Raw genomic sequence first — 24,824 nt, forward strand, 5'->3', positions numbered from 1 at the left:
ATACCTGGCTGCAACCATACGGTCAAGCTATGATTCATATTGCTCACTGTTTAGGCAGAAAGAATCGCCTAACAGAATCCCTAAAAACATTACTGCTATCTTCTAGAACAGTGGTCCCCAACCTTTCTAACCTTGAGAGCCACATCCAGCTTTGAGGGAGGGTCGCGAGCCACATCCAGCTTTGAGAGAGGGTCGCGAGCCATATCTGGCTCCCACACTCTCTCAAATTAGTGGCGACCAAAGCCCCTATTATGGGTATAATGACAGCCAAAGCTTTTCCACAGAAGCAGCATACCAAGATGCAAGGGTTCCCACAATCCCCTTCAGTATTCTCCCATTAAGCGTTCCCACCACACTGTCGTATCCAGCATCAAGCACCTCCTCTGACCGATAGTATCATCCTGTCTCCAGCACACCATCCTTAAAGGGAAGGTGCCGCAATTTTATATAATTTGCAAAAAAATAGTAAGTTACAAAACATGTTGTTTCAGAAAATGTTGTACTAACCAGGATTTATGGTTTGTTTGTAATAATGTTTTCATGTAGCCACTGGGCGCTGACATCTTGATTTGCAGATCTGTGGAGGACTCATACAGTCTGCAAATATGGCCGTCCCTGGACATAGGAGACTGCGGACGGCTCCCGACCCCACCAAGCAGCCTCATTAGCAGTGAACTGGGCACGCCCCTGTGGGCTGCACCATTCACTGCTGTAGGTGTGGCTGGCGCCATTTTACTGTAGCCCAGTGCTATCTGCTGAGCTCCACTTACCCTCTATCACAGGACCACTTGTGGCATAATGGGTCCTGTGTTGTGAGGAGAGGCTGAAGAGATGGAGAAGGTGGTCAGCAGAGGAGAGAAGCGCTCACTGGAGCCGGAGGATGGAGAGTGGTGAGTGCGGGTGACTTTCATCTATGCTCCTCTGTACTGCTTACTCCAGGCTCAGCCCTGTGCTTCCTGCTCCAGCGTCCTCCTGCTCTGTCTCCGCCTCCTCACTCACAGGCCCAGTGATCTCCGGTAATCTGACACCTTTGCTTTTATGGCCGTCTGAGGAGGACAGTGACTTATACAGCCCATAGTCTTGTGTATAATTGGGGGGGGCTGGAAGTTTCACCAGTGTGGGCATATCTGTAATACTGTCTGCTGAGCCGTGTATCTAATCCTCTCCTGTGTGATACTGCCTGCTGAGCCGTGCATCTAATCCTCTTCTGTGTGATACTGCCTGCTGAGCCGTGCATCTAATCCTCTTCTGTGTGATACTGCCTGCTGAGCCGTGTATCTAATCCTCTCCTGTGTGATACTGCCTGCTGAGCCGTGTATCTAATCCTCTCCTGTGTGATACTGTCTGCTGAGCTGTGTATCTAATCCTATCCTGTGTGATACTGTATTCTGAGCCAGGTATCTAATCCTCTCCTGTGTGATACTTTCTGCTGAGCCGTGTATCTAATCCTCTCCTGTGTGATACTGACTGCTGAGCCATGTATCTAATCCTCTCCTGTGTGATACTGCCTGCTGAGCCGTGCATCTAATCCTCTTCTGTGTGATACTGCCTGCTGAGCCGTGCATCTAATCCTCTTCTGTGTGATACTGCCTGCTAAGCCGTGTATCTAATCCTCTCCTGTGTGATACTGACTGCTGAGCCGTGTATGTAATCCTCTCCTGTGTGATACTGACTGCTGAGCCGTGTATGTAATCCTATCCTGTGTGATACTGACTGCTGAGCCATGTATCTAATCCTATCCTGTGTGATACTGTATTCTGAGCCGTGTATCTAATCCTCTCCTGTGTGATGCTGCCTGCTGAGCCGTGTATCTAATCCTATCCCGTCTGATACTGCTCTCCTGAAATACTCTGTGCTGCTGTCACTCTGCTCCCAGAATCCTTGCTGCCTGCCATCCTCGGTGACCGAAGACCCCATTCCTCTCCTCAGATCCCGTCCTGGCGATGTGTGAAACCGAGGGAACAGGGGCCTGATATATGGTGGAAGGAGCAGGGCGACAGCAGCACAGAGTATTTCAGGAGAGCAGTGTGCTGGTCTGTGGGGGGCGCCCTGTTCGGTGCCAGGGATTGTACAAAGAGCGCTGTGTTTTATTCACATGGATGGACCGTCTGCTTGTCTGCTCCACAGAAATCCAGGAAACATTTCTGCTGATTGATGGCCTGTTCTGATCCAGACTTTACATGCAAAGACAGTCAGTAACTTTGCAAGCCCCATCAAAATGGCTGCTCACTGTGTCTATAGATGTCATAGGCTTTTGTGCCAGATTTCAGTAGCTGCTCCCCCTAGTGTTAACAAGTGGAAATGCCAAACTTTTTAAAATTATTTTTCATATTTTGCAAAATTAAAAACAAACGATAATATTTTTTAAGAAAATGTAAACATTAATTCTTTACATTTTTTCAATTGCTGAAAAAAAATTTTTTGGATGGCACCTTCCCTTTAAATTATCTCTAAACCCCCAAGACCAGTATATGTGCATCTGCTCTTCTGTGCTGGACTACTCACTAAATTCACCATTTTGAGTTGTGCTCTTCATAGCTCTTTGCTAGACCTGGAGCTAATGTACCAAGCTAGCAGACAGCCGCAAGCCACAATTCATGAGATCGCGAGCCACATGTGGCTCCCGAGCTTCAGGTTGGGGATCCCTGTTCTAGAAAGACAGGAAAACCAATTCACAGGTTGTGCGTTGCACTGTATATTTATCCTTATTTGTGTGAATGTAGCATAACTGCAATATATGGACAGGTACGGAACTGGTTTTAGAAGAAAGTAGCCATATTTTTAAAATTCTTGAAAAATCGTTAAAAATATCAATTTACTGTAATATAGTAAATTAATAACATTGGTATACCTGTAACTGAGCCTGAAGAGAGCGATGTGCCAGCAAACTCTGAACCACATTTGTACGATCCAAACAATCCATACAGTTACTTCGGAATATTCCATCTTGGGTCATCAACACTTTCCCTTCAGAGTCCACTAGGAAATAGCTAAATAGAAGAAACCATTGATTTTTACATTCTGTAAACATATAAGGTCATATTTTCAACGATTGAATAAAACATTTTTTTTTTTTTTTTTTTTTTTAAATACACTACAAAAATATAATATCAGCAGATTAAGCATGTTCTCTCTAAAGTAATGTAAACCAAAGTCACAAACCAAAGTCAAAGTCATTCCCCTGGGGGAACAAAGCATCGGACATGCTGAAATTCAAACAATAGCTTAGTGATCAAAAACAAAAATTTGTAGGGCTAGATGAAGTGAATTAAATATAGTGTCATGGACTGCATAGTTTTAATGGACACCAAAACTATTACGGATGAGCATTTATTTCTCAAATGTGTCTTTTTCCTGTTGGATCAAAACAATGGTAGTCTTTTCTGTTGCTACTGCAGCAGTACCTCTGGCTAACTAGATCTGACTGAATAATGTATCTGCAGGTCGATGCTTTCAAATAAATTATAAAGGATTAATTTTTTAACAAAACATTTTTTTGAAAATATACATGACAAAGCTGGGGTATGAGGAAGTAAGAGGGATGGGAATGAGGTCTAGATAGGCAAGTTAGAAGCAATAAATCCATGGGCGCTTCTGCAGATCTTTAGTTTAGCCTTTGTGAATTTTAATAATAATAATAATCTTTATTTTTATATAGCGGAAACATATTCTGCAGCACTTTACAGTTTTCAAGGTTGCACTGTTAACCACTGAGCCACCGTGCTGCTTCCAGCATTTTTGAAGGAACCAGTCAGCACGTTTTTTACATATGAAAGTAGAGGCATTGCTGTATGTCCCCCAGTAAAAATATCTTTGTAGAGATGGGATGAGCAAGTTATAAGAAATCTAGTGTAGAAGCATACATGTATATGTCAATTCACAGGGACTTCTTTCATAAAAGTGCACCCCCATGTTGGGCACATTGCATCTCCACAAATAAAGTTATTTTATTGGTGGGAGCAAAAGTGCTTACGCAGCCCTACTACTGCCTCCAGGAAAAAAAAACACAGAGGATGATGCAAACTGAAAATTGCAATCATTTGAGCTTAGTGCCCAATTTGTGTTTCTGGTGACTCACCCCAGAAATTATTCAGTGGGCTCTGCCCAATAAAGTAATGACAAGCATATGAATCTAAAAATAAAAACCAGAAAAGCACATTGCATTAAACAAGTATTTGATCACCAACCAACCAGCAATAATTCTCTCACAGACCTGTTTTTCTTTAAGAAGTCCTCTTACTCTCCACTCAATACCTGTATTAATTGCATCTGTTTAAACTTGTTACCTGTATAAAAGACACCTGTCCACACAATCACAATCTAAATCTCTCCACATGGCCAAGACCAAAGAGCTGACACCAGGGACCAAAATTCTAGACCTGCACAAGGCTGGGATGGGCTACAGGACAATAGCAAGTAGCTTGGTGGAAGGCGGCAACTGTTGGGGCATTTATTAGAAAATGGAAGAAACACAAGATGATTGTCAATCTTCCCTGTTCTGGGACTCCATGCGAGATCCTGCCTCATGGGGCAAGGATGATTACTAGAAAGTACAGTAATCAGCTCAGAACTACACAGGAGGGTCTGGTCAAAGACCTGAAAACATGGATTTTTGTGATAACTCACTGTAAAATCCTTTCCTCCAAGATGCTCATTGGGGGACACAGGACTGTAGGTGTATGCTACTGCCGCCAGGAGGCTGACACTAAGTGAATGAAAAAAAAAAAGGTTAGCTCCTCCTCCGCAGTATACAGCCTCGCCTCAATTGCAGGCAAAACCAGTTTGGTGCAAAAGCAGTAGGAGATCACAACAAGACAAAATCAACCTCAATGCTGGTAACAACATGTCTAGAAAACCCACCTGGTATCAAATATCTATTAATAAACAAAAAGGAGCCAATTGGCTAGCAGGGTGGGTGCTGTGTCCCCCAATGAGAGTCTCGGCGAAAAGGATTTTACGGTGAGTTATCACAAAAATCCATGTTTCTCCTTCACCTCATTGGGGGACACAGGACTGTGGGATGTCCTAAAGCAGTCCCTGGGTGGGAAGTCGACTCACCGGTCCAAGCTACACGCACCTTCTGTTTAAAAGTGCCCCACCGCTGCTTGGAGAATCCTTCTACCCAGGCTTGCGTCTGCTGAAGCTGGAGTATGAAAATTATAATGTTTGGAGAATGTGTGCAGGCTGGCCCAGGTTGCCGCCTTGCATACCTGCTCTGCTGATGCCTGGTGCCAAAGAGCCCAAGAGGCGCCCACTGCTCGAGTTGAGTGCGCTCTGGTCCCTGCTGGAACAGCTGTGCCTCTGATGTGGTAGGATTCCTGGATCGTCAGCCGAATGCACCTGGCTATGGTCGCCCTTGAGGCAGCAAGTCCCTTCCTGCGACCCTCGGGGAGCACGAACAGCGTGTCTGACGAAAGGATGCCGTCCGTGACACGTACCTCTTGAGAGCTCTCACCAGGTCCAAAATATGAAGAGCCTTTTCCACCCAGTGAACCGGTGCCGGGCAAAACGAGGATAAGACAATGTCCTCAATGTGAAATGAGGAAACCACCTTCGGCAGAAAAGGGGGAGCTGGCCTGAGAACCACCGTATCCTTGTGAAATATCAGGAACGGAGCTTGGCAAGATAGAGCTGCCAGCTCCAAGACCCACCTGATTGATGTTATCGCCACGAGGAACACCACCTTCCAGGAAAGGTATGTCAAAGAGACATCTTGTAGTGATTCGAATGGAGCTTCCTGCAGAACGCTTAGGACCAGGTTAAGGTCCCAGGTGTCCATAGGGGTCCTATAGGGGGATACCAAGTGTGAGACCCCCCTGGATGAAGGTCTTTACCTGCAGATTGGTAGCAATTCTGAGCTGGAACAGGACGGATAAGGCAGATATCTGTCTCCTGAGGAAACTTGGGGCTAAACCCGAGTCCAAGCCAGATTGGAGGAACGTCAAGATGTTGGGAATAGAGAATCTCAGTGGAGGACAACCATGGTCCTGACACCATGTGAAGAAAATCTTCCAGGTGTGGTGGTAAATACGTGCTGAGGCGGGCTTCCGGGTGCTAACCATTGTAGTAACCACATTGCGTCCAAACCCAGCTTGGGTCAGAATCCAAGATTCAATGGCCAAGCCGTCAAACACAGGGCCCCTGAGTTCGGTTGGTAGATCGGGCCCTGGGAAATTAGGTCTGGGCGCTCTGGTAGTCACCAGGGAACGTCGGCGAGTAGCTGCACCAGGTCTGTGTACCACACCCGACGAGGCCAATCTGGGCCAGCAGAATCACTGGAACCCTTTCTGCCTTGATCTTCTTAATGACCCTCGGGAATAGCGGCGGGGGGGAAATAGGTATGGGAGGCGAAAATGGTTCCATGGCAGAACCAACACATCCACGGCGATTGCCTGCGGGTCCTGGGACCGAGCGACAAATGCAGCCACCTTGGTGTTTACCCTGGAGGCCATCAGGTCCACATCCGGCGTTTCCCAATGAAGGCAAATTTGCCGGAAGACATCGGGGTGTAGTGACCATTCCCCGGATGCAAGACCCTGCCGGCTGAGGAAGTCTGCCGCCCAGTTCTCTATGCCCGGAATGTGGACTGCTGAGATCACGGAGTGGTTCCTCTTGGCCTAGTGAAGGATGTGCCTCACCTCGTGCATGACTGCCCCGCTGCGGGTGCCCCCCTGGTGATTTATGTAAGTCACGGCCGTGGCATTGTCCGATTGAATCTGGACGGGGCGGCCTGCTAGAAGATGATAACGTTGCAGAGCCAGCCGGATCGCTCGTATCTCTAGCAAATTGATCGGGAGGCGTGCCTCCTGCGGAGACCACCGTCCCTAGGTTGCGTGATGGCAAAAAACCGCTCCCCAGCAGAGGAGACTGGCGTCGGTTGTGACCACCAACCAATGGTCCGGGGGAAAACGATTCCCCTGAAGAAGGGAGGAACTGACTGTTGACCACCGATGCCGGTTGTCCGTGCAGGTCAGACAGGCACTCGGGTGGTGGAGTGTAAATGGGTTCTTGTCCCACGATGCCAAGAGGCCGTGCTGCAGGAGGCGAAGATGGAGTTGGGCAAATGGAATTGCTTCCATTGCTGCCACCATCTTCCCTAAGACACTCAAGCAAAAACGAATGGTATGAGGGACTGGCTGGCGAAGTACCTGGACTCCCTGCCGAAGAGCTAGGGCCTTGTCTCGAGGGAGAATTACCAACCCTCGGGAGGTGTCGAAGATCATCCCTAAAAAGGAAATCCTCTGAGCTGGGACCGGGGATGATTTCTTCAGGTTGACCAACCACCCTAAGCGCGCAAGAGCATCTAGTGTGATGTTGATGCTCTTATCGCATGCTTGATATGAAGGACCCTTGATCAAGAGGTCGTCTAAATAAGGCAAGACGACTATGCCACAGGAGTGCAGGATGGCTATGACGACCGTCATGACCTTCGTGAACACTCTGGGGGCGGTAGCTAGCCCGAAGGGGAGAGCTGCGAACTGAAAGTGTAGGCCGTTGATAGCGAAGCGTAGAAATTTCTGATGTGGAGCGAAAATGGGGATGTTCAGGTATGCGTCTTGGATGTCGATAGAGGCCAAATATTCTCCCTGTTCTATGGCAGCTACGACCGAGCGGAGAGACTCCGTCCGGAAATGTCTGACTCTGACAAATCTGTTCAAAAGCTTTAGGTCCAGAATGGGCCTGATAGTCCCGTCCTTTTTGGGGTCCGTGAACAGGTTGGATTAGAACCCCTGACATCTTTCATTTTCCGGTACGGGGATGACAACACCGTTTTGCCGGAGCAATTTGATGGCCTTGAACAAGGCCTGTGCCCGGGATTCCATTTTGGAAGGATGAGAAAGAAAAAAATCGTCTTGGAGGCTGTTTGACAAAGTCTAACTTGTACCCCGAGGATACCAGCTCCCTTACCCATGTGTCGTGCACGACGGAGAGCCAGACATGGCGAAACCAGAGTAGGCGACCGCCTACTCTGCTGGAATCGCCCGGAATTTGCCTCAAGTCATTTGGCTGAAGAACTTTGGGACCTAGGTCCCCTTGATCTGGGCTGTTGGGATCGCATTCTCCCCAATGGATTGGCTCTATATGAGACCTGACGATCCCTGTACTCGTTGGGGCGACCTGCAACGACGGAGTTAGTTGCTGAAGCCCACCCGGGGTTACGAAAGGACCGAAACCGTGTCTGAAGCTGGTGACAAAAAGGCTGTTTAACCCTTTGTTGAGGGAGAAAACTGCTCTTGCTCCCTGTGGAGTCAGAGATAAGCTGGTCCAACTTCTCACCGAATAGGCGGCCGTTCTAATGAGGTAAAGAAGTTAAGGACTTCTTGGAGGTTGAATCTGAACGCCAAGTTCTCAACCACAGAGCCCTTCTAATAGAAATTGCATTTGCGGCAGCGAGTGCTGCGCAGCTAGCTGCATCCAAAGACACATTAATCAAATAGTCTGCGGCCAACGTAATCTGATTAGCAATATCTGCTACCTCTGCAGGCAGATCCACACCCTATAAGGCTCTGTTTAATGATTCAGACCAAGAACCCATGGCCTTAGCTACCCAAGTTGCTGCGAACGAGGGAGAGAGTGCTGAACTCGACGCCTCAAATACTGAGCGAGCCAGGCTCTCTATGAGATGGTCAGTGGGATTCTTGATAGAGGAACCATTAGGTATGGACAACAGGGTTTTAGAGGCCAAGCACGACACGGGTGGATCTACCGCCGGGGATTCCGCCCACCTTTTACGGAGATCAAGGGCAAACAGGTATCTTGCCTCGAGCGCTTTCTGGCCTGAGAAACGCCTGTTCGACCATTCCCTGTGTCGTTGTACTATCTCGTCAAACTCTGGGTGAGAGGCAAATATTCTATGAGGCCGCTTAACCCGATTAAATGACACCCTGTGCCCTGAGGCCAGGGTGCATTCATTGTCAGTCCCCAGGGGCTGGTTGACGGTCTCGATAAGGCTGTCCAAAGTTTCCTGGTAACCCGGAGTAACTAAGTCAAGGGGCTCGCCCGAGTCGTAATCTGAGTTCTGCTCATTATCGACTACTGGCGAGGGCGAGCGAGTGGCAGAGCTCACGGATGCCGAGGCACCGGACGGACCAGGAGACGCTGTGTGGGTTAGTTTCCCCCGCATCTGCCTAGTGATAGAGCGGCCCCTGCAGGCCGGAGGCTCCTGTGAGGTGGAGGACCCCTCTAAGACAGGCGAGCCACTATCCGTGCCCCTATCTGGGGCTCGAAGGGATTCGATTGCTCTCGTAAGCGATGCCATGGACTGCGACAGAGACAGGGCCCATTCCGAGGGGCTAGATACATTGGGCTCGGTCGCAGGGGAGGGCTCCTGGGCACGTGCGAACTCGCAGGCCTCACAGATTTGCCTACTTTGTGCATGTGGGAAGGCGGACTGACAGGAGGTGCACGCAGTATACAGAAACGTGTGTGTCTTAGCCTTTCTGGACATATGGCCCTGCTTAGGTGATATGCCTGCAGGAAGGGGGGGGGCTACTGCTTAGCCTCGGGCTAAACACAGAGGGTGGCCTTCCTCCTTTGGGGGTAGCACTTACCCCAGTCCTGTGTCCCCAATCCTGGATCCCCTCAGGTGTCCAGCCTGCCGAACAGCTGCACCTTCTTTCAAAAAATGCGCCTCGGCGTGTGGGCGGTCCTGCCGGAAGGAGAGGTGCCGCCGGTGATGTCATATGGGTGGAGCTTCTGCCCGCGGCCTAGCAACAGCTGAAGCTGGGGACTACATTTTTCGGTGCCCGAGGCCTCGGGGGCGGGTCCGCCGGAAGTACATGCATCACGGGGGCGGGACTTACGCCCGTGGCCTAGCACCGGCAGAAGATGGGGACTAAATTTACGGCGCCTGCCTAGACACGGGACCATCAGAAACAGAGGCCTGGGCAGGACATGCGCTGCCGAGAACTACAGCTGTGGGGGCGCAAGCTGGCACCTGAACCCGTGCTGCAGCCCAGGAATCCAGAATGTGCCGACTCCAGGGGTCTCAGGAGCACTCCCGGCCCACCTCCTTCTGCGCCTCACCCCTGGAGCTCCAGCTGATCCTCAGATTGGGGGGGGGGGGGAGGGGGGGCCAAATCAAAAAATCAAGGACGGTGCAGGCACTCTAACTCCATCCTCCCTCCAAGGGACGAGGAGAGGGACCATCCGCCTCCTTCCACTACCGCAGTCCTTGCATTGGTGGTGCAGTGGGAGGCCGCACGGACTACCTGTGCCTCTGTACAGCCTAGGGTTTCATTACCTTAGGCTGGTCAGGGCGAGTCCGGCATCATGTCCCACGACGCGGGAGAGGATACGTGGAGGCGACACTTGCCCGTTGTTGGTTTGGGGAGATCGGACCCTTCCAATAGGGTCCTTCGTCCCTGTCTCATTTTCATGGGAAAAAAAAAAAAAAAAAGTCTGAAAAAAGACAAGACGTGTGTGTATTATGATTCGGTCACCGAGGAGGATTATGGGAAATTAGCTAAGCAACCAGGAAACCAGAAAGGTTGGCAACTTAGCGGATTGCAGACCCCTAAACCTAACACAACTAGCATTAGCCGTGGGACGTGCCTATGATGCCCTAGACACCTTGGCATAGCCAAAGAGTTAACTAAGCCTAAAGCAAGAAAGGGGAAAGCTAAACTGCCCCACAGTAGAACCCCAAAGAAATAGATAGCCCCCAAACATATACTGTCGGTGAGACAAGATAAGGCACAAACACAGGCAGAAAATAGAGTGAGCAATTGATGGGGCCCAAACTGTCTAGATAGGACAGAAAAGATACTGTCTGCAATCACACAAAAACCCTAAAAAATCCAACATGTCTGATATACAAAAACACTGAGGCCACACGACCTCTCCCCCCCGCTAGATCAGCATTCTGGGGTGAACTGGAAGCAAAGCAAAAGATACTAATATAACAGGGGATTAGCAATACTGAACAGAATGACATAAGCTGTGACATATGAGCGGGGTCCAGCACAAATCCCAGCAGGGAATAATGCTGAACCCACACAGCAAAGCAAAAAGCAGAGAAAGGCAAAAACTATATCAAATGCAAAAGATTCCAGCAAACAAATAACTTATCGGAATGATGCAAGGCCAAGGAGGGGAAAAAGCAGACTTCACAATGCACAGGAAGACAAACAAATCACCAGCAGCAACTGAAGGAAGCTTGCTCACTTAAATCCTCCCAGTCAGTACCCCCTGACTTCCAATCATCGTCTTCAGGTGATAGACTTCTGTCAATACGATCAGCTCCACTAGCCGCGGTGACCACCAGTGGAAGCCCCGACTCAGAAGTCAGATGAAGAGAGTTCACAACATGTGTGCCTCCTAGGACACTAATCAAGAACTGGTTTCGCCTGCAATCGAGGTGAGGGTGTATACTGCGGAGGAGGCGCTAACTTTTTTTTTCAAATAAACGTGTAAAGAAAAAGCTGGTCGGCACTGCCAATACTACTGCCGATGTGAGGCTGTCATGTCCATACTGCTCATGGAGGCTGAACCCCGAGATCTCGGGTGCTAGTGCAGAAAACACAATGTATGAATCCAATGAGAAGAAAGAATAGCATAGCACTCACCGATCCAGGTGAAAAAGTCCACTTTATTTAGCAATCCACATTAAAACTTCACGGCCGGGAGGAGTGAGCAATGTCTGACGACGGCCGTTTCGTGCTTAATAGCACCTTTTTTTTCATTCACTTAGTGTTAGCCTCCTGGAGGCAGTAGCATACACCCACCGACCTGTGTCCCCCAATGAGGCGAAGGAGAAATAACTGGGACCACAGACTCAAACATCTCAGTTAGTAACACACTATGCCATGATGGATTAAAATTGTGCAGTGCACGCAAGGTTTTCCTGCTCACGCCAGCACTAGGGTTGATCGAATAGCTTCGGATAAGTTTTATCTGAAATTCTATAGCGCTTACTGCATAGCTGCCTTGGTAACCTAGATACCTAAACGCTCCCGTTAATTAGACGTTCGGCGCCGCAACTGCATGTGCATGACAGTCACAGCACACGCATGGAGAGCCTGGTTGTTGTGACTCTCACACAGCTGCGACACATGCAGCTGCGGCACCAAATAGCTAATTATCGGGAGCGCTTCAGGTATTCAGGTTATTAAGGCAGCTATTCGGTAAGCGCTATAGCTATTCGGATAAACTCTTATCCGAAGCTATTCGATCAACCCTAGCCAGCACATGTCCAGGGCTGTTTGAAATTCACCAATGACTATCTGGATGATGCAGAGGAGGCATGGGAGAAGGTCATGTGGTCAGATGAGACCAAAATAGAACTTTCTGGTATCAACCACCACCATGTTAGCGCTATATAAAAAACTAGCTGAAGAGCCCAGCGCTGCCCGGGCATAGTAACTAACTGTGGTTAGTTATAGCAAATTATAATTATCCTCCATCCCATAGTCCCATGCCCATATACCCATCATACATATCCTCCATCCCATAGTCCGGTGCCCACATACCCATCACACATCCTCCATCCCATAGTCCAGTGCCCATATACCCATCACACATCCTCCATCCCATAGTCAACCATTGTGACATCATAATGAGCGGCAGGGCTGGCAACCTATGATGACATCAGCGTCGCCATGGCAACCATTATGACATCATAATGAGGGGCGGGGCTTGATACACACTTTTTCCCCCATTATGTAGATAGGGGCAAAATTGTTTGGTGAATTGGAACGCGTGGGGTTAAAATTTCACCTCACAACATAGCTTAGGACACTCTCGGGGTCCAGACATGTGACTGTGCCAAATTTTGTGGCTGTAGCTGCGACGGTGCGGATACCAATCCCGAACATACACACACTTGAGCTTTATATATTAGATAAAGATTAAGATTATATATTTAGTCGGCGGGGGAGCGGGGGTGTCAGATCATACTTACCTGTCCTGCCGTGGTCTCTGCAGCCTTGCTCGCTTGTCCACTGTCTCCCTTCCAGTCTTCAGCGGTCACGTGGTGCCGCTCATTACCACTCATGAATATGTGCATATTCATGAGTGGTAATGAGCGGTTCCACATGACCACTGAAGACAGGAAGGGAGACAATGGAGAAGCGAGCGAGGCTGCAAAGACCGCGGCAGGATGGGTGAGTATAGCGATATTCACCTGTCCCCCGGTCCATCGCTGCTCACCGCTGTCTCTGCTTTATCCTGTGTCAGTGACATTTAGGCAGCAGGGGGCGCGGTGACTTGATTAGTGCGCGCCGCCCCTCTGCTGGCTGAACAGTCACTGACACAAGAAGCGGCAGACAGCGGCGATGGACCCAGGAGAGGCGAGTATGGTTTTTTTTTTGCAGCATATGGGGGCATATTCTATGGAGCAGCATATGGGGGCATAGTCTATGGAGCAGCATATGGGGCATATTCTATGGGGCAGCATATGGGGGCAGATTCCATGGAGCAGCATATGGGGCATATTCTATGGGGCAGCATATGGGGGCATAGTCTATGGAGTAGCATATGGGGCATATTCTATGGGGCAGCATATGGGGGCATAGTCTATGGGGCAGCATATGGGGGGCATATTCTTTGGAGCAGTATATGAGGGCATAGTCTATGGGGCAGCATATGGGGGCATAGTCTATGGAGCAGCATGAGGGCATAGTCTATGGAGCAGTATATGAGGGCAAAGTCTATGGAGCAGTATATGAGGGCATAGTCTATGGAGCAGTATATTGGGGCATAGTCTATGGAGCAGTATATTGGGGCATAGTCTATGGAGCAGTATATTGGGGCATAGTCTATGGGGCAGCATATGGGGGCATAAACTATGGAGAAGCATATGGAGGCATAATCTATGGAGCAGCAAATGGGGGCATTTTCTATGGAGCAGCATATGGGGGCATAAACTATGGAGCAGCATATGGGGGCATAGTCTATGGAGCAGCATATGGGGGCATAAACTATGGAACAGCATATGGGGGCATAGTCTATGGATTCCACCCTCGGCTTATACACGAGTCAATAAGTTTTCCCATTTTTTGTGGCAAAATTAGGGGGGTCAGCTTATACACAGGTCGGCTTATACACGAGTATATACGGTGTGTGTGTGTGTGTATATATATATATATATATATATATATATATATATATATATATATATATTCACACACACACAGTATATTCAAAATTTGCCCCATTCAAAATAAAATAAAAATAAAATACACATTTGTTATCGCCACCTTCAGAATCGCCTGATCTATCAAGCTATAACAAGAATTAACCTGATCGGTAAACGGTGTAAGAAAAAAAAAGTCAAAACGCCAGGATTACAGTTTTTTGGTGGTCGCAACATTGCATTAAAATGACATACTGTTACAGCTTCGGCCCCCGTTCCCACGATACTTCCCCTCACTCCCCGGCATGCCGCTAACCGGGGGGCCTCTTAGCATCTTTCCTGTACTTCCTGCTTTTCGGCCATGTCAGGGATCCCACCGCCCGCGCGCTGGGTAGCTTAGGCCACGTGCTTCCTCAGAGCTTTATGCGTTCAAAAGATCCTGACCCGGAAACGTCCTCCCTGCGTGGCGGCAAGCAACAGGTATAATCAGGCTGCTTCCTGCAAGAGGAAGCAAATGAATATTGCACTACTGTCTGTCCTGGGGCCAGTCTTGGTACCAGTATGGGTGCTTTTTCTATAACTCAGGTCCCTGCGCACTCTGCTCACTCCTGATCCCAGTGTGCTTCCCTGTGCGCGCTGCTCACTCCTGATCCCAGTGTGCTTCCCTGTGCGCGCGCTGCTCACTCCTGATCCCAGTGTGCTTCCCTGTGAGTGCACTGCTCGCTCCTGATCCCAGTGCGCGCTCTGCTCACTCCTGTTCCCAGTGTGCTTCCCAGTGCGCGCTCTGCTCACTCCTGATCTCAGTTTGCTTCCCAATGCGCGCTCTGCTCACTCTTGATCCCAGTGTGCTTCCCAGTGGATGCTCTGCTCACTCCTGATCCTAGTGTCCTTCCCAGTGCATGCTCTGCTCATTCCTGATCCTAGTGTGCTTCCCAGAGTGCGCTTTGCTCACTCCTGATCCTAGTGTGCTTCCCAGAGCGTGCTCTGCTCACTCCTGTTTCCAGTGTGCTTCCCTGTGCGTTCTTGGCTCTGACCTGATCCCAGCTCTGCCTCCCTCTCTTACAGCGCCTGCCTTCGCCAGGGCTCGAGTGGTCTTGGATCCGGTTCAGTCTCCCCAGTCTCTGGTCCCTCGGACGCCGTTCCTTCGTCTCAGCTTCCCGCCTCAGTATCCAGTTTGTCCCTAGCTCCTATCTCCGTTTCTCTGTGTCCCTTGTCTGCCTCCGGTTTCACATAGCCTCCTCCATCTCATACGAGCCGTCCTCCTGGTACCAGCTATCGTGGTACTTTACCCCCCTGGGCCTGCCCCTGATGCTCCCTGTATAGGGGTCGGTCTCACGAGGTCAGCTCGCACAGGCTGGATTGGTATCACGGCCCAGAGGGTCCACTCTAGAAATCGTGACAGATACGATCGCATCCACACCAAAATGGTATAATTAAAAATATCAGCTTGGCACACAAAAAATAAGCCTTCACCTAGCCCCAGATCAAGAAAAATGGAGATGCTACGGGTCTCGGAAAATGACACAATATATACAGTGCCTACAAGTAGTATTCAACCCCCTGCAGATTTAGCAGGTTTACACATTCGGAATTAACTTGGCATTGTGACATTTGGACTGTAGATCAGCCTGGAAGTGTGAAATGCACTGCAGCAAAAAAGAATGTGATTTCTTTGTTTAATTTTTTTTTAAATTGTGAAAAGTTTATTCAGAGGGTCATTTATTATTCAACCCCTCAAACCACCAGAATTCTGTTTGGTTCCCCTAAAGTATTAAGAAGTATTTCAGGCACAAAGAACAATGAGCTTCACATGTTTGGATTAATTATCTCTTTTTCCAGCCTTTTCTGACTATTTAAGACCCTCCCCAAACTTGTGAACAGCACTCATACATGGTCAACATGGGAAAGACAAAGGAGCATTCCAAGGCCATCAGAGACAAGATCGTGGAGGGTCACAAGGCTGGCAAGGGGTACAAAACCCTTTCCAAGGAGTTGGGCCTACCTGTCTCCACTGTTGGGAGCATCATCCGGAAGTGGAAGGCTTATGGAACTACTGTTAGCCTTCCACGGCCTGGACAGCCTTTGAAAGTTTCCTCCCGTGCCGAGGCCAGGCTTGTCCGAAGAGTCAAGGCTAACCCAAGGACAACAAGGAAGGAGCTCCAGGAAGATCTCATGGCAGTGGGGACATTGGTTTCAGTCAATACCATAAGTAACGTACTCCACCACAATGGTCTCCGTTCCAGACGAGCCCGTAATGTACCTTTACTTTCAAAGCGTCATGTCAAGGCTCATCTACAGTTTGCTCATGATCACTTGGAGGACTCTGAGACAGACTGGTTCAAGGTTCTCTGGTCTGATGAGACCAAGATCGAGATCTTTTGTGCCAACCACACACGTGACGTTTGGAGACTGGATGACACTGCATACGACCCCAAGAATACCTTCCCTACAGTCAAGCATGGTGGTGGCAGCATCATGCTGTGGGGCTGTTTCTCAGCCAAGGGGCCTGGCCATCTGGTCCGCATCCATGGGAAGATGGATAGCACGGCCTACCTGGAGATTTTGGCCAAGAACCTCCGCTCCTCCATCAAGGATCTTAAGATGGGTCGTCATTTCATCTTCCAACAAGACAACGACCCAAAGCACACAGCCAAGAAAACCAAGGCCTGGTTCAAGAGGGAAAAAATCAAGGTGTTGCAGTGGCCTAGTCAGTCTCCTGACCTTAACCCAATTGAAAACTTGTGGAAGGAGCTCAAGATTAAAGTCCACATGAGACACCCAAAGAACCTAGATAACTTGGAGAAGATCTGCATGGAGGAGTGGGCCAAGATAACTCCAGAGACCTGTGCCGGCCTGATCAGGTCTTATAAAAGACGATTATTAGCTGTAATTGCAAACAAGGGCTATTCCACAAAATATTAAACCTAGGGGTTGAATAATAATTGACCCACACTTTTATGTTTAAAATTTATTAAAATTTAACTGAGCAACATAACTTTTTGGTTTGTAAGATTTATGCATCTGTTAATAAATCCTGCTCTTGTGTGAAGTTTGAAGGCTCTAACTTATTTGCATCTTATCAAACCTGCTAAATCTGCAGGGGGTTGAATACTACTTGTAGGCACTGTATATATTTTTTTTAAACAAACTTTGAATTTTTTTTACCATTGAAATAAAAAAACAACCTATACATGTTGGGGATCTACGAACTCGTAATGACCTGGAGAATCATAACGGCAGGTCAGTTTCAGCCTTTGGTGAACATAAATAAAAAAAATCCAAAAACCAGTTGTGGAATTGCACTTTTTTTGCAACTTCACCGCACTTGGAATTTTTTTCCCATTTTCGAGTACACGACATAGTAAAACCAATGGTGTTGTTCAAAACAACTCGTCCTGCAAAAACCAAGCTCTCACATGACCATATTGACAGAAAAATAAAGTTATGGCTCTGGGAAGAAATGGAGTGAAAAACCAAAAAGAAAAAGGTATGTGGCATGAAGGGGTTAAAGCAATATGAAAGGAAAAAAATGAAACATTTTTTCCAACAAAATGTTGCTTTAACCTTAAATCTTTCAGTTTCCAATTTGTTGTGCAATTTATACAAGTACACCGATATCCAAAATGTTGTGAAAAACTATAGTTTGGACTCACAGCAGCGCTCAGAGGGGAAGAAGCTGCGTTTGACTTTTGAAACTTAAAATTGGCTGGAATAGATAGCTGGATGACGCAATGTCACATTTGTAAGACCATTGATTTGCCTAAACAGTGGAAACCCAGCAACAAGTGACACCATTTTGGAAACTACACCACTCATTAAATTTATCAAGAGATGTAGTGAGCACCTTGACCAAACAGGTGCTTCACAATATTTTATAGTGATAAACTGTGAAAATGAAAGACTAATTACCGTACTTACCAGTAATGGGATTTTCCAAAGCCCATGACAGCACCACACGAGAAAAGGGATCCGTCCATAAAGACAGAAACCTACTGGATAACAGGGTGGAAGCTCTCCCTCACATCATTTGTGTTACAGGGCATGAGAGGACATCCAAGACAGTTACATTTACATACCATCAGACAATTATAATACCCTCTAGACTTTACACCTAAATCTTTATTAGTGCACACTAAAACAAGTGTTGGGGGTAAAAAGGTGCTGTCATGGGCTTTGGAAAATACCATTACCAGTAATTTTTTACTTTCCCTCCATGACAGCACAACACAACAGATTTCCAGAGAAGTCAAATCCACCTTAGGGGAGGGACCACCATTTGCTGAACCCTTTTTTTCGAAGGATAGATCAGCAGAGAAAGTAAGATCAAGCCTATAGTGCTTATAGAAGGTTGAAGGAGAGGACAATGTTGCCACCTTACATATCTCTTGCCTGCCCAAGAGGTAGTGACAGCCCATGTAGAATTATCTTTTCTACCCTTTGGGACTGATACACCGCTAGAGGAGTAGGCTAACCTAAAGACTTCGCTAATCCATCTAGCTTGGGTACCCCTTGAGACTTTAACCCCTTTCTGACATTAGACGTACTATTCCGTCCATGTGGCCCGGGCGAATTTGACCATGGACGGAAGAGTACGTCATGGAAATCGGCCGAGGTGGGGGTGGGGGCCTGGAGGGTTCACGGCCGATCGCCGCCGGGTGTCAGCTGATTTTCACAGGTGATACCCGGCACTAGGTGCCAGGAGCGGTCACAGACGGCTCCGGGCACTAAAACCCCCGAAATCCTACGATCAAACACGATCGCAGCATTCCGGTAGCAGGCAGAGGGCTGACAGACCCTCTGCATTTGGATCGAAGACCCAGCGGCGTGACGCGGGGATTCGATCACTGCCATGGTAACCCGATGTCGTCACGACGACACCCGGGTTACCAGAGCTAAGAAACTTTCTGTCATGTGCAGGGCATGATCAGGAAGTCTCTCAGTGTCAGTGCACTAAGTCTAGTTTCACACTAGCGGTTTTTTGCGCTGCGTTAGGAGCGCACATGAAACGCATGTGAAAAGCGCATACAAACGCTTGTAAACGCTGCGTTTTTTTGTAGCATTATTGTGCGCATAATGACAAAAAAAATCGCAGCGTTTTTATGCGTTTGTAAACGTTTTTCATGCGTTTGCATTTTTTATGCGCAATAAACTAGAGAAAAAATCCTTGGAAAATTCTTGCAACACACTCAAGCAATGGGAAAGCAGTGGGCGTGTCTTATGGAAATTTTTTATATTGCCCCTGTTTACAGCTGAATTCTTCACATTTGCTTACATTTGACTTGAGAAACATGGATCTGCGCTGGAAGAGCTTTTACTTTGACTTGAATCTGGACATGAGGATGGCTCAGGCTTATGCCGCTGCTTGCCATGAACAGAGGGAGAGAGAGAGGCAGCGAAGACGGCAGCAGCGGCGTATGTGGATACATCCCATTATTGAACTCCGGGAGAGCCGTGGAGCGTACCACATCCTCTACAGCAAGCTCCAGGCAAACCCGGAGAAATTTACGGATTATACCCGGATGACCAAAGAAACCTTTCACTATTTGCTTGGTCGGGTAAAAGAAGTCATCCGGAGACAGGGCACGCAGCTCCGGCGTGCGATTACTCCTGAGGAACGGCTCCTGGTCACATTAAGGTACGTAGTTTTCATAAACCAATGGCTGCTGATTTTTCTTGGTTGCGACATGTACTCTTCCAAATCTTGCAGAAGTACAGTTCTGCCATGTCGTTAACTAATAAAAGCTGCGGTAATTTTTTCATGGCATGTATTGAACCAAAGGCTGCAGAATTTTTTTTTAGGGGGGTTTTTGATTAAACGTGTGTAAAAAAATTACATATACACAAATATTAATTATTGTTTTCTTTGTGTTACAGATTCCTGGCTACTGGAGAGACCCTCTCGTCACTGCACTTCCAGTACCGGATTGTAATCTCCACGTTGTCTGGAATTGTAGCGGACACCTGCCGGGCTCTCTGGAACGTTCTTTGTCCCGAACTCATGCCCATGCCCACTGCAGCAAAGTGTTTGGAAATCGCCGAAAGATTCTGGACTGTATGCAATTTCCCAAACTGTTTAGGAGCGGTGGATGGGAAACACATCCGGATTATCAAGCCCAAAATAACTGGCTCTGAGTTCTAATACTACAAAAAGTACTTTTCTACTGTACTGATGGCCATTGCGGATGCAGACTGTAAGTTTATTGTAGTGGACATTGGGGCATTTGGCCGTGGGAATGACTCCCAGGCTTTTAAGACATCGGACATGGGCAGGAGGTTGTATGGCAACAACTTCGATTTCCCTATGCCACGTCCTCTTCCCAACACCGAAGGTCCGCCACAGCCATTTGTAATGGTTGGTGATGAAGCGTTCCAGATGTGCCAAAACCTCCTCAAACCCTACTCCAGCCGGGACTTGGACCTACAAAAAAGAATTTTAATTACACGCTGACCAGGGCCAGGAGAACAGTAGAGTGTGCTTTTGGTACACTTGTATCGAGATGGCGCATCCTTGGCACAGCTATTAATCTTAAACTGGAAACAGTGGATGAGGTGGTCAAGGCAGGTGTTGTTCTACATAATTTTGTAATTTCTCGAGAGCACCTGAACTTTGATCTTGATGATGTTGCTCCTAATCCTTTGCCAGAATTTACACAGCACCCTCTCAGGTCATCCGTTGAAGTTGGCCAAATGAGGGACCAATTTGCGGCCTACTTCAACTCAGATGTAGGACGGGTGGTATGGCAAGAGCAAATGTTGTAAAAAAATTTTATTGCATGTTGCTGGTATGTTAATAAAAAAATGTTTTGATACCTGTACGGAGTGCATTCTCTGTTTTTACACTCCCAATACCATTAGCAAGTAGCCAGGTGTATCAGTGAATTTATGATGCTGTGTTTTGTGCATCATGAATTCACTAATACTCCTGAGGAGGTAACTCTCTACATTGGTGTAATATTGCACAGACTGGATACAGCAAAGTTCCCCAACTTCAGTCCTCAAAGTCCACCAACAGATCATGTTGTAATGAAATAAAAAGAGGATTCCATACAACATGATCTGTTGGTGGCCCATGAGGACTGGAGTTGGGGAACCGTGCAATATTACAAGAATGTAGAGATTGCTGTGGAAAAGACTAGTCATGTAGATTGGTTTCAAAAAAACCAAACCAATCTATATGACTTGTCTTTTCCACAGCAATCTCTACATTCTTGTAATATTGCACGGTTCCCCAACTCCAGTCCTCATGGGCCACCAACAGATCATGTTGTATGGAATCCTCTTTTTATTTCATTACAACATGATCTGATGGTGGACCTTGAGGAGTGGAGTTGGGGAACCCTGGTGGATCCAGTCTGTGCAATATACAAGAATGTAGAGACTGCTGAGGAAAAGACAAATCATATAGATTGGTTTCAAAAAACCACTTGAGGAGTGCTGGCGGTGCTCTGTTCCTGAGGAGTGCTGGCGGTGCTCCTTTGGTGTTGACTAGTGGTGTCAGTGGCCCAAGCAGGTTCTGTGGTGGTTTGGCTCCAAGCTGGTGGTGCTTTGGCGGTGGTGGTGCTCCATACAGGAGCAGCGCTTGACATAGTGGTGGTGGAGTGTCCAGCAGCACTCAGACTTGGGGTGGTGTAGTGGTGTCCGGCTTCGCTGGGAATGCAGGTGGCCGTGCAGTGGTATGCAGCAGAAGTCGGTAGTGTGGTAAAGCGAGTCAGAGGTGGAACTGTTGGAAATGACACCAATGACTGCTGAACATACCGATTTTGCTGCATAGCCTGCAAGTAAGCAGTGTTGCAGGCCTGTAACACACTCACCTGTTGCTCAGGACTAAGGTGTTCCGCCATGCCCTGTTCAATTTTACTGAAAAAATGGTGCGCCGGTCTGTTGAGGTCGGCTTCCAGACGGTCAAGGTGCTGGTCAACAGAGTGGAAGCGGTGTTCCATGTGGTTAAAATCACGTTCCATCAGGGAAAAAACGCTTTCCATTCTGGCGGACAACGCCTTGAGGACCCTTAAAGGCCTCGCTCAAGAGCATGAACTCGGGCATGACAGGCCTGTCCGAGGCCCTCTGCTGCTGGTGGGTAGTGTCCGCATAACCAGTGACAGAAACCTGGGACAGGGGAACACCTGATGGACCAGCTTCCTGGTCACCAGCTGTCTGTGTTGCTGACCTGCAAGATGCTTCCTGGCTGTCGGATGGCTGGGACGGTTCCGAGGTCGATCGATGAAGAATCGCTCCTGGGACAGGTTGCAGGGTGCTGCTCCATGTGCTGTGGAAAGAAAGGGAAAACATTAGTATCATGTATTTACAAGAAGCATCACTTGTTGAATTGAAAAGCACATAGTAATAACAAAAAAAAAAATACTTACGCTCTGCTGGCAAGGACCGGTCTCAGGAAAGCCAACTCTCGATAGTAGCAGTACTTTCTTCTCGCCTTGCCGCTGAACCACTCCGAACCAGTCCCTCAGCACGAACATCAGCGTTGAAGCGGTCCTTCATCGAGCGCCAACGTGTGCTTATTTTGTTCACTGTTGGGAAAAAAAATAAAAAATTATAAAATGCACTTAAGGCAACTTAATTATCAGCACACACAACAGATTGAACTTTTCACTCCAATATATCTTGCCAAAAAAAAAAAACACCCGCACCATCAGGACCATAAATCAATGCAGCAGTTGAAGACCAAAATCAATCACAGTGTGCCACAAGGCATTGGTGTTTTTAATGCAAGAATATATCTTGCCAAAAAATCACCAGCACCATCAGGACCATAAATCAATGCAGCAGTCGAAGACCAAAATCAATCACAGTGTGCCACATGGCATTGGTGTTTTTAAGGCAAGAATATATCTTGCCAAAAAAACACCAGCACCATCAGGACCATAAATCAATGCAGCAGTTGAAGACCAAAATCAATCACAGTGTGTCAAATGGCATTGGTGTTTTTAAGGCAAGAATATATCTTGCCAAAAAAACACCAGCAACATCAGGACAAAAAATCAATGCAGTATCACAGAGCATCGTTATACTTACTGAACGCCCTTTTGGAAGCGGCAGAGGCACTGTCCCAGCCATCCAACATCACTGCGGCCACCTCATTCCAGAGCTGCCGGGTCACCACTGTGTCTTTGTACTGCTGCTCACGGCTGTCCCACAATGGGATACGCTCCTCAACGAGGCGGATCAGGTGCTCGGTGTCGATGTAGACTTCTTCGTCATCCCATTGTGGAACCTAGAAAAAAAATAAATATATTAGAATGTTTGTAATTTTGGAGAATGAAAAAGATAGACGAAGAAACAGAAGAAGCAAGATAAAAGAGGAAAAGACAGGAAAAAAAAAAGACGCATTATATACTCACATTGAGTCTCCTCGCCACGACTTGACTACGCTGCTCCCGCTCTGAATACTCCCACTCAGGCTGCTCCCGCTCAGACCGCTCCCGCACTTCATCTTCACTGCCCCTGTTCGATGTCTGTAAAGAAATAAAAAAAAATATTACACATTTCTAGAGGCAGCTATACTTACCCAAAGGCAGCAAGATTCTCACCTCACGATCAGCTTGGACCAGTTCTTGCCGAGATGGTGAATAGACCGATCCAGAAGATGACATGCTAAAATGAAAACAAAATAAACATTAGTACATTATAAAATTGTACAGGACACACAGACATTATGTTGAAGAATACTCACATTTTGGCTCCTGAAGCTTGAATCCACACTTGGAAGGCTCTTCTGGGCTTTTGTCTGCTCTCTGCAAGGCTGTCTGTAGAGTAATGGTCTGACCCTGAAGACACCTTCTTTTATCTACACTCCTCCCAAACAATGTTGCTTGTTTAGGGGGAGTTTTAGACAAGTGTCTAGACAATTGTTTACTCAAAGCGTGTGCGCGCACAAGGCGCTGACGTGCGCGGTGCCAAGCGCTCATCAGCGATCACATAGACTGTAATGCTATTTTTGGGCGCCCACCGAGCGCACACGATTTTTTAAAGTAAGTAGGCGGAACAAAAAATGCAACATGTAGCGTTCGGCGCGTCTGGGCGCACACCTGTAAAATGCGCAGCGCACGCTAAACGCTGATGAGCGCGTACATTCGCAAGACCCTGCGATCACCATGTTAAAGATAGGGGAACATTGCGTGTGCGCCCGATAGCGCACGATGCGCTGCACGATCAAACGCTAGTGTGAAACCAGCCTAAGTGCAACGCTGACAGCTTCTAAAGCATTCAGATGCTGCTTCATCTGCATGCTATAGAAGCGATCAGCCTGCAAAAAATGATTGTCCCACAGTGGGACAAAGTAAGAAGGCCAGAAAAAATAAAAAAAGATAAAAAAAAAAATCAATATATTCTATCACTAAATAAATAATTGAATGAAAAAAAAATGTAAACAATAAAAGTACATATATTTGGTATCGCCGCGTCCGCAACGACCTGATCTATAAAACTGTCCCACTAGTTAGCCCCTTTAGTGAAAACCATAAGAAAAAGGCAAAAAACAATGCTTTATCATCATACCGCCGAACAAAAAGTGAAATAACACGCAATCAAAAAGATGTATATAAATAAACATGGCACCGCTAAAAATGTCATCTTGTCCCGCAAAAAACAGGCAGAAAACAGCTCCATCACTGGAAAAATATATAGATCTCAGAATAAAGCAATGCAAAAATTATTTTTTATATAAAATAGCTTTTATTGTATAAAATTGCCAAAACACAAAAAAATGATATAAATGAGGTATCGCTGTAATCGT

At 47.4% G+C, this 24,824-nt stretch overlaps 1 protein-coding gene across 3 annotated transcripts in view; it reads right to left on the reverse strand.

Annotated features, from left to right (window-relative positions):
* The window catches only part of SACM1L (SAC1 like phosphatidylinositide phosphatase), a 449,760-nt gene that overhangs the window by 78,055 nt on the left and 346,881 nt on the right, over positions 1 to 24,824 (reverse strand). For all 3 annotated transcript variants that reach the window (XM_073549855.1, XM_073549857.1, XM_073549856.1), the window contains one exon: positions 2,852 to 2,990. In XM_073549855.1, coding sequence (XP_073405956.1) covers positions 2,852 to 2,990 — 139 coding nt within the window. The remainder of the gene's footprint in view (positions 1 to 2,851; positions 2,991 to 24,824) is intronic.

This window comes from Dendrobates tinctorius, unplaced genomic scaffold (genome assembly GCF_039654945.1).
Source record: "Dendrobates tinctorius isolate UK_male_01 unplaced genomic scaffold, ASM3965494v1 ptg000162l, whole genome shotgun sequence".
In the NCBI taxonomy this organism is placed as follows: Eukaryota; Metazoa; Chordata; class Amphibia; order Anura; family Dendrobatidae; genus Dendrobates; species Dendrobates tinctorius.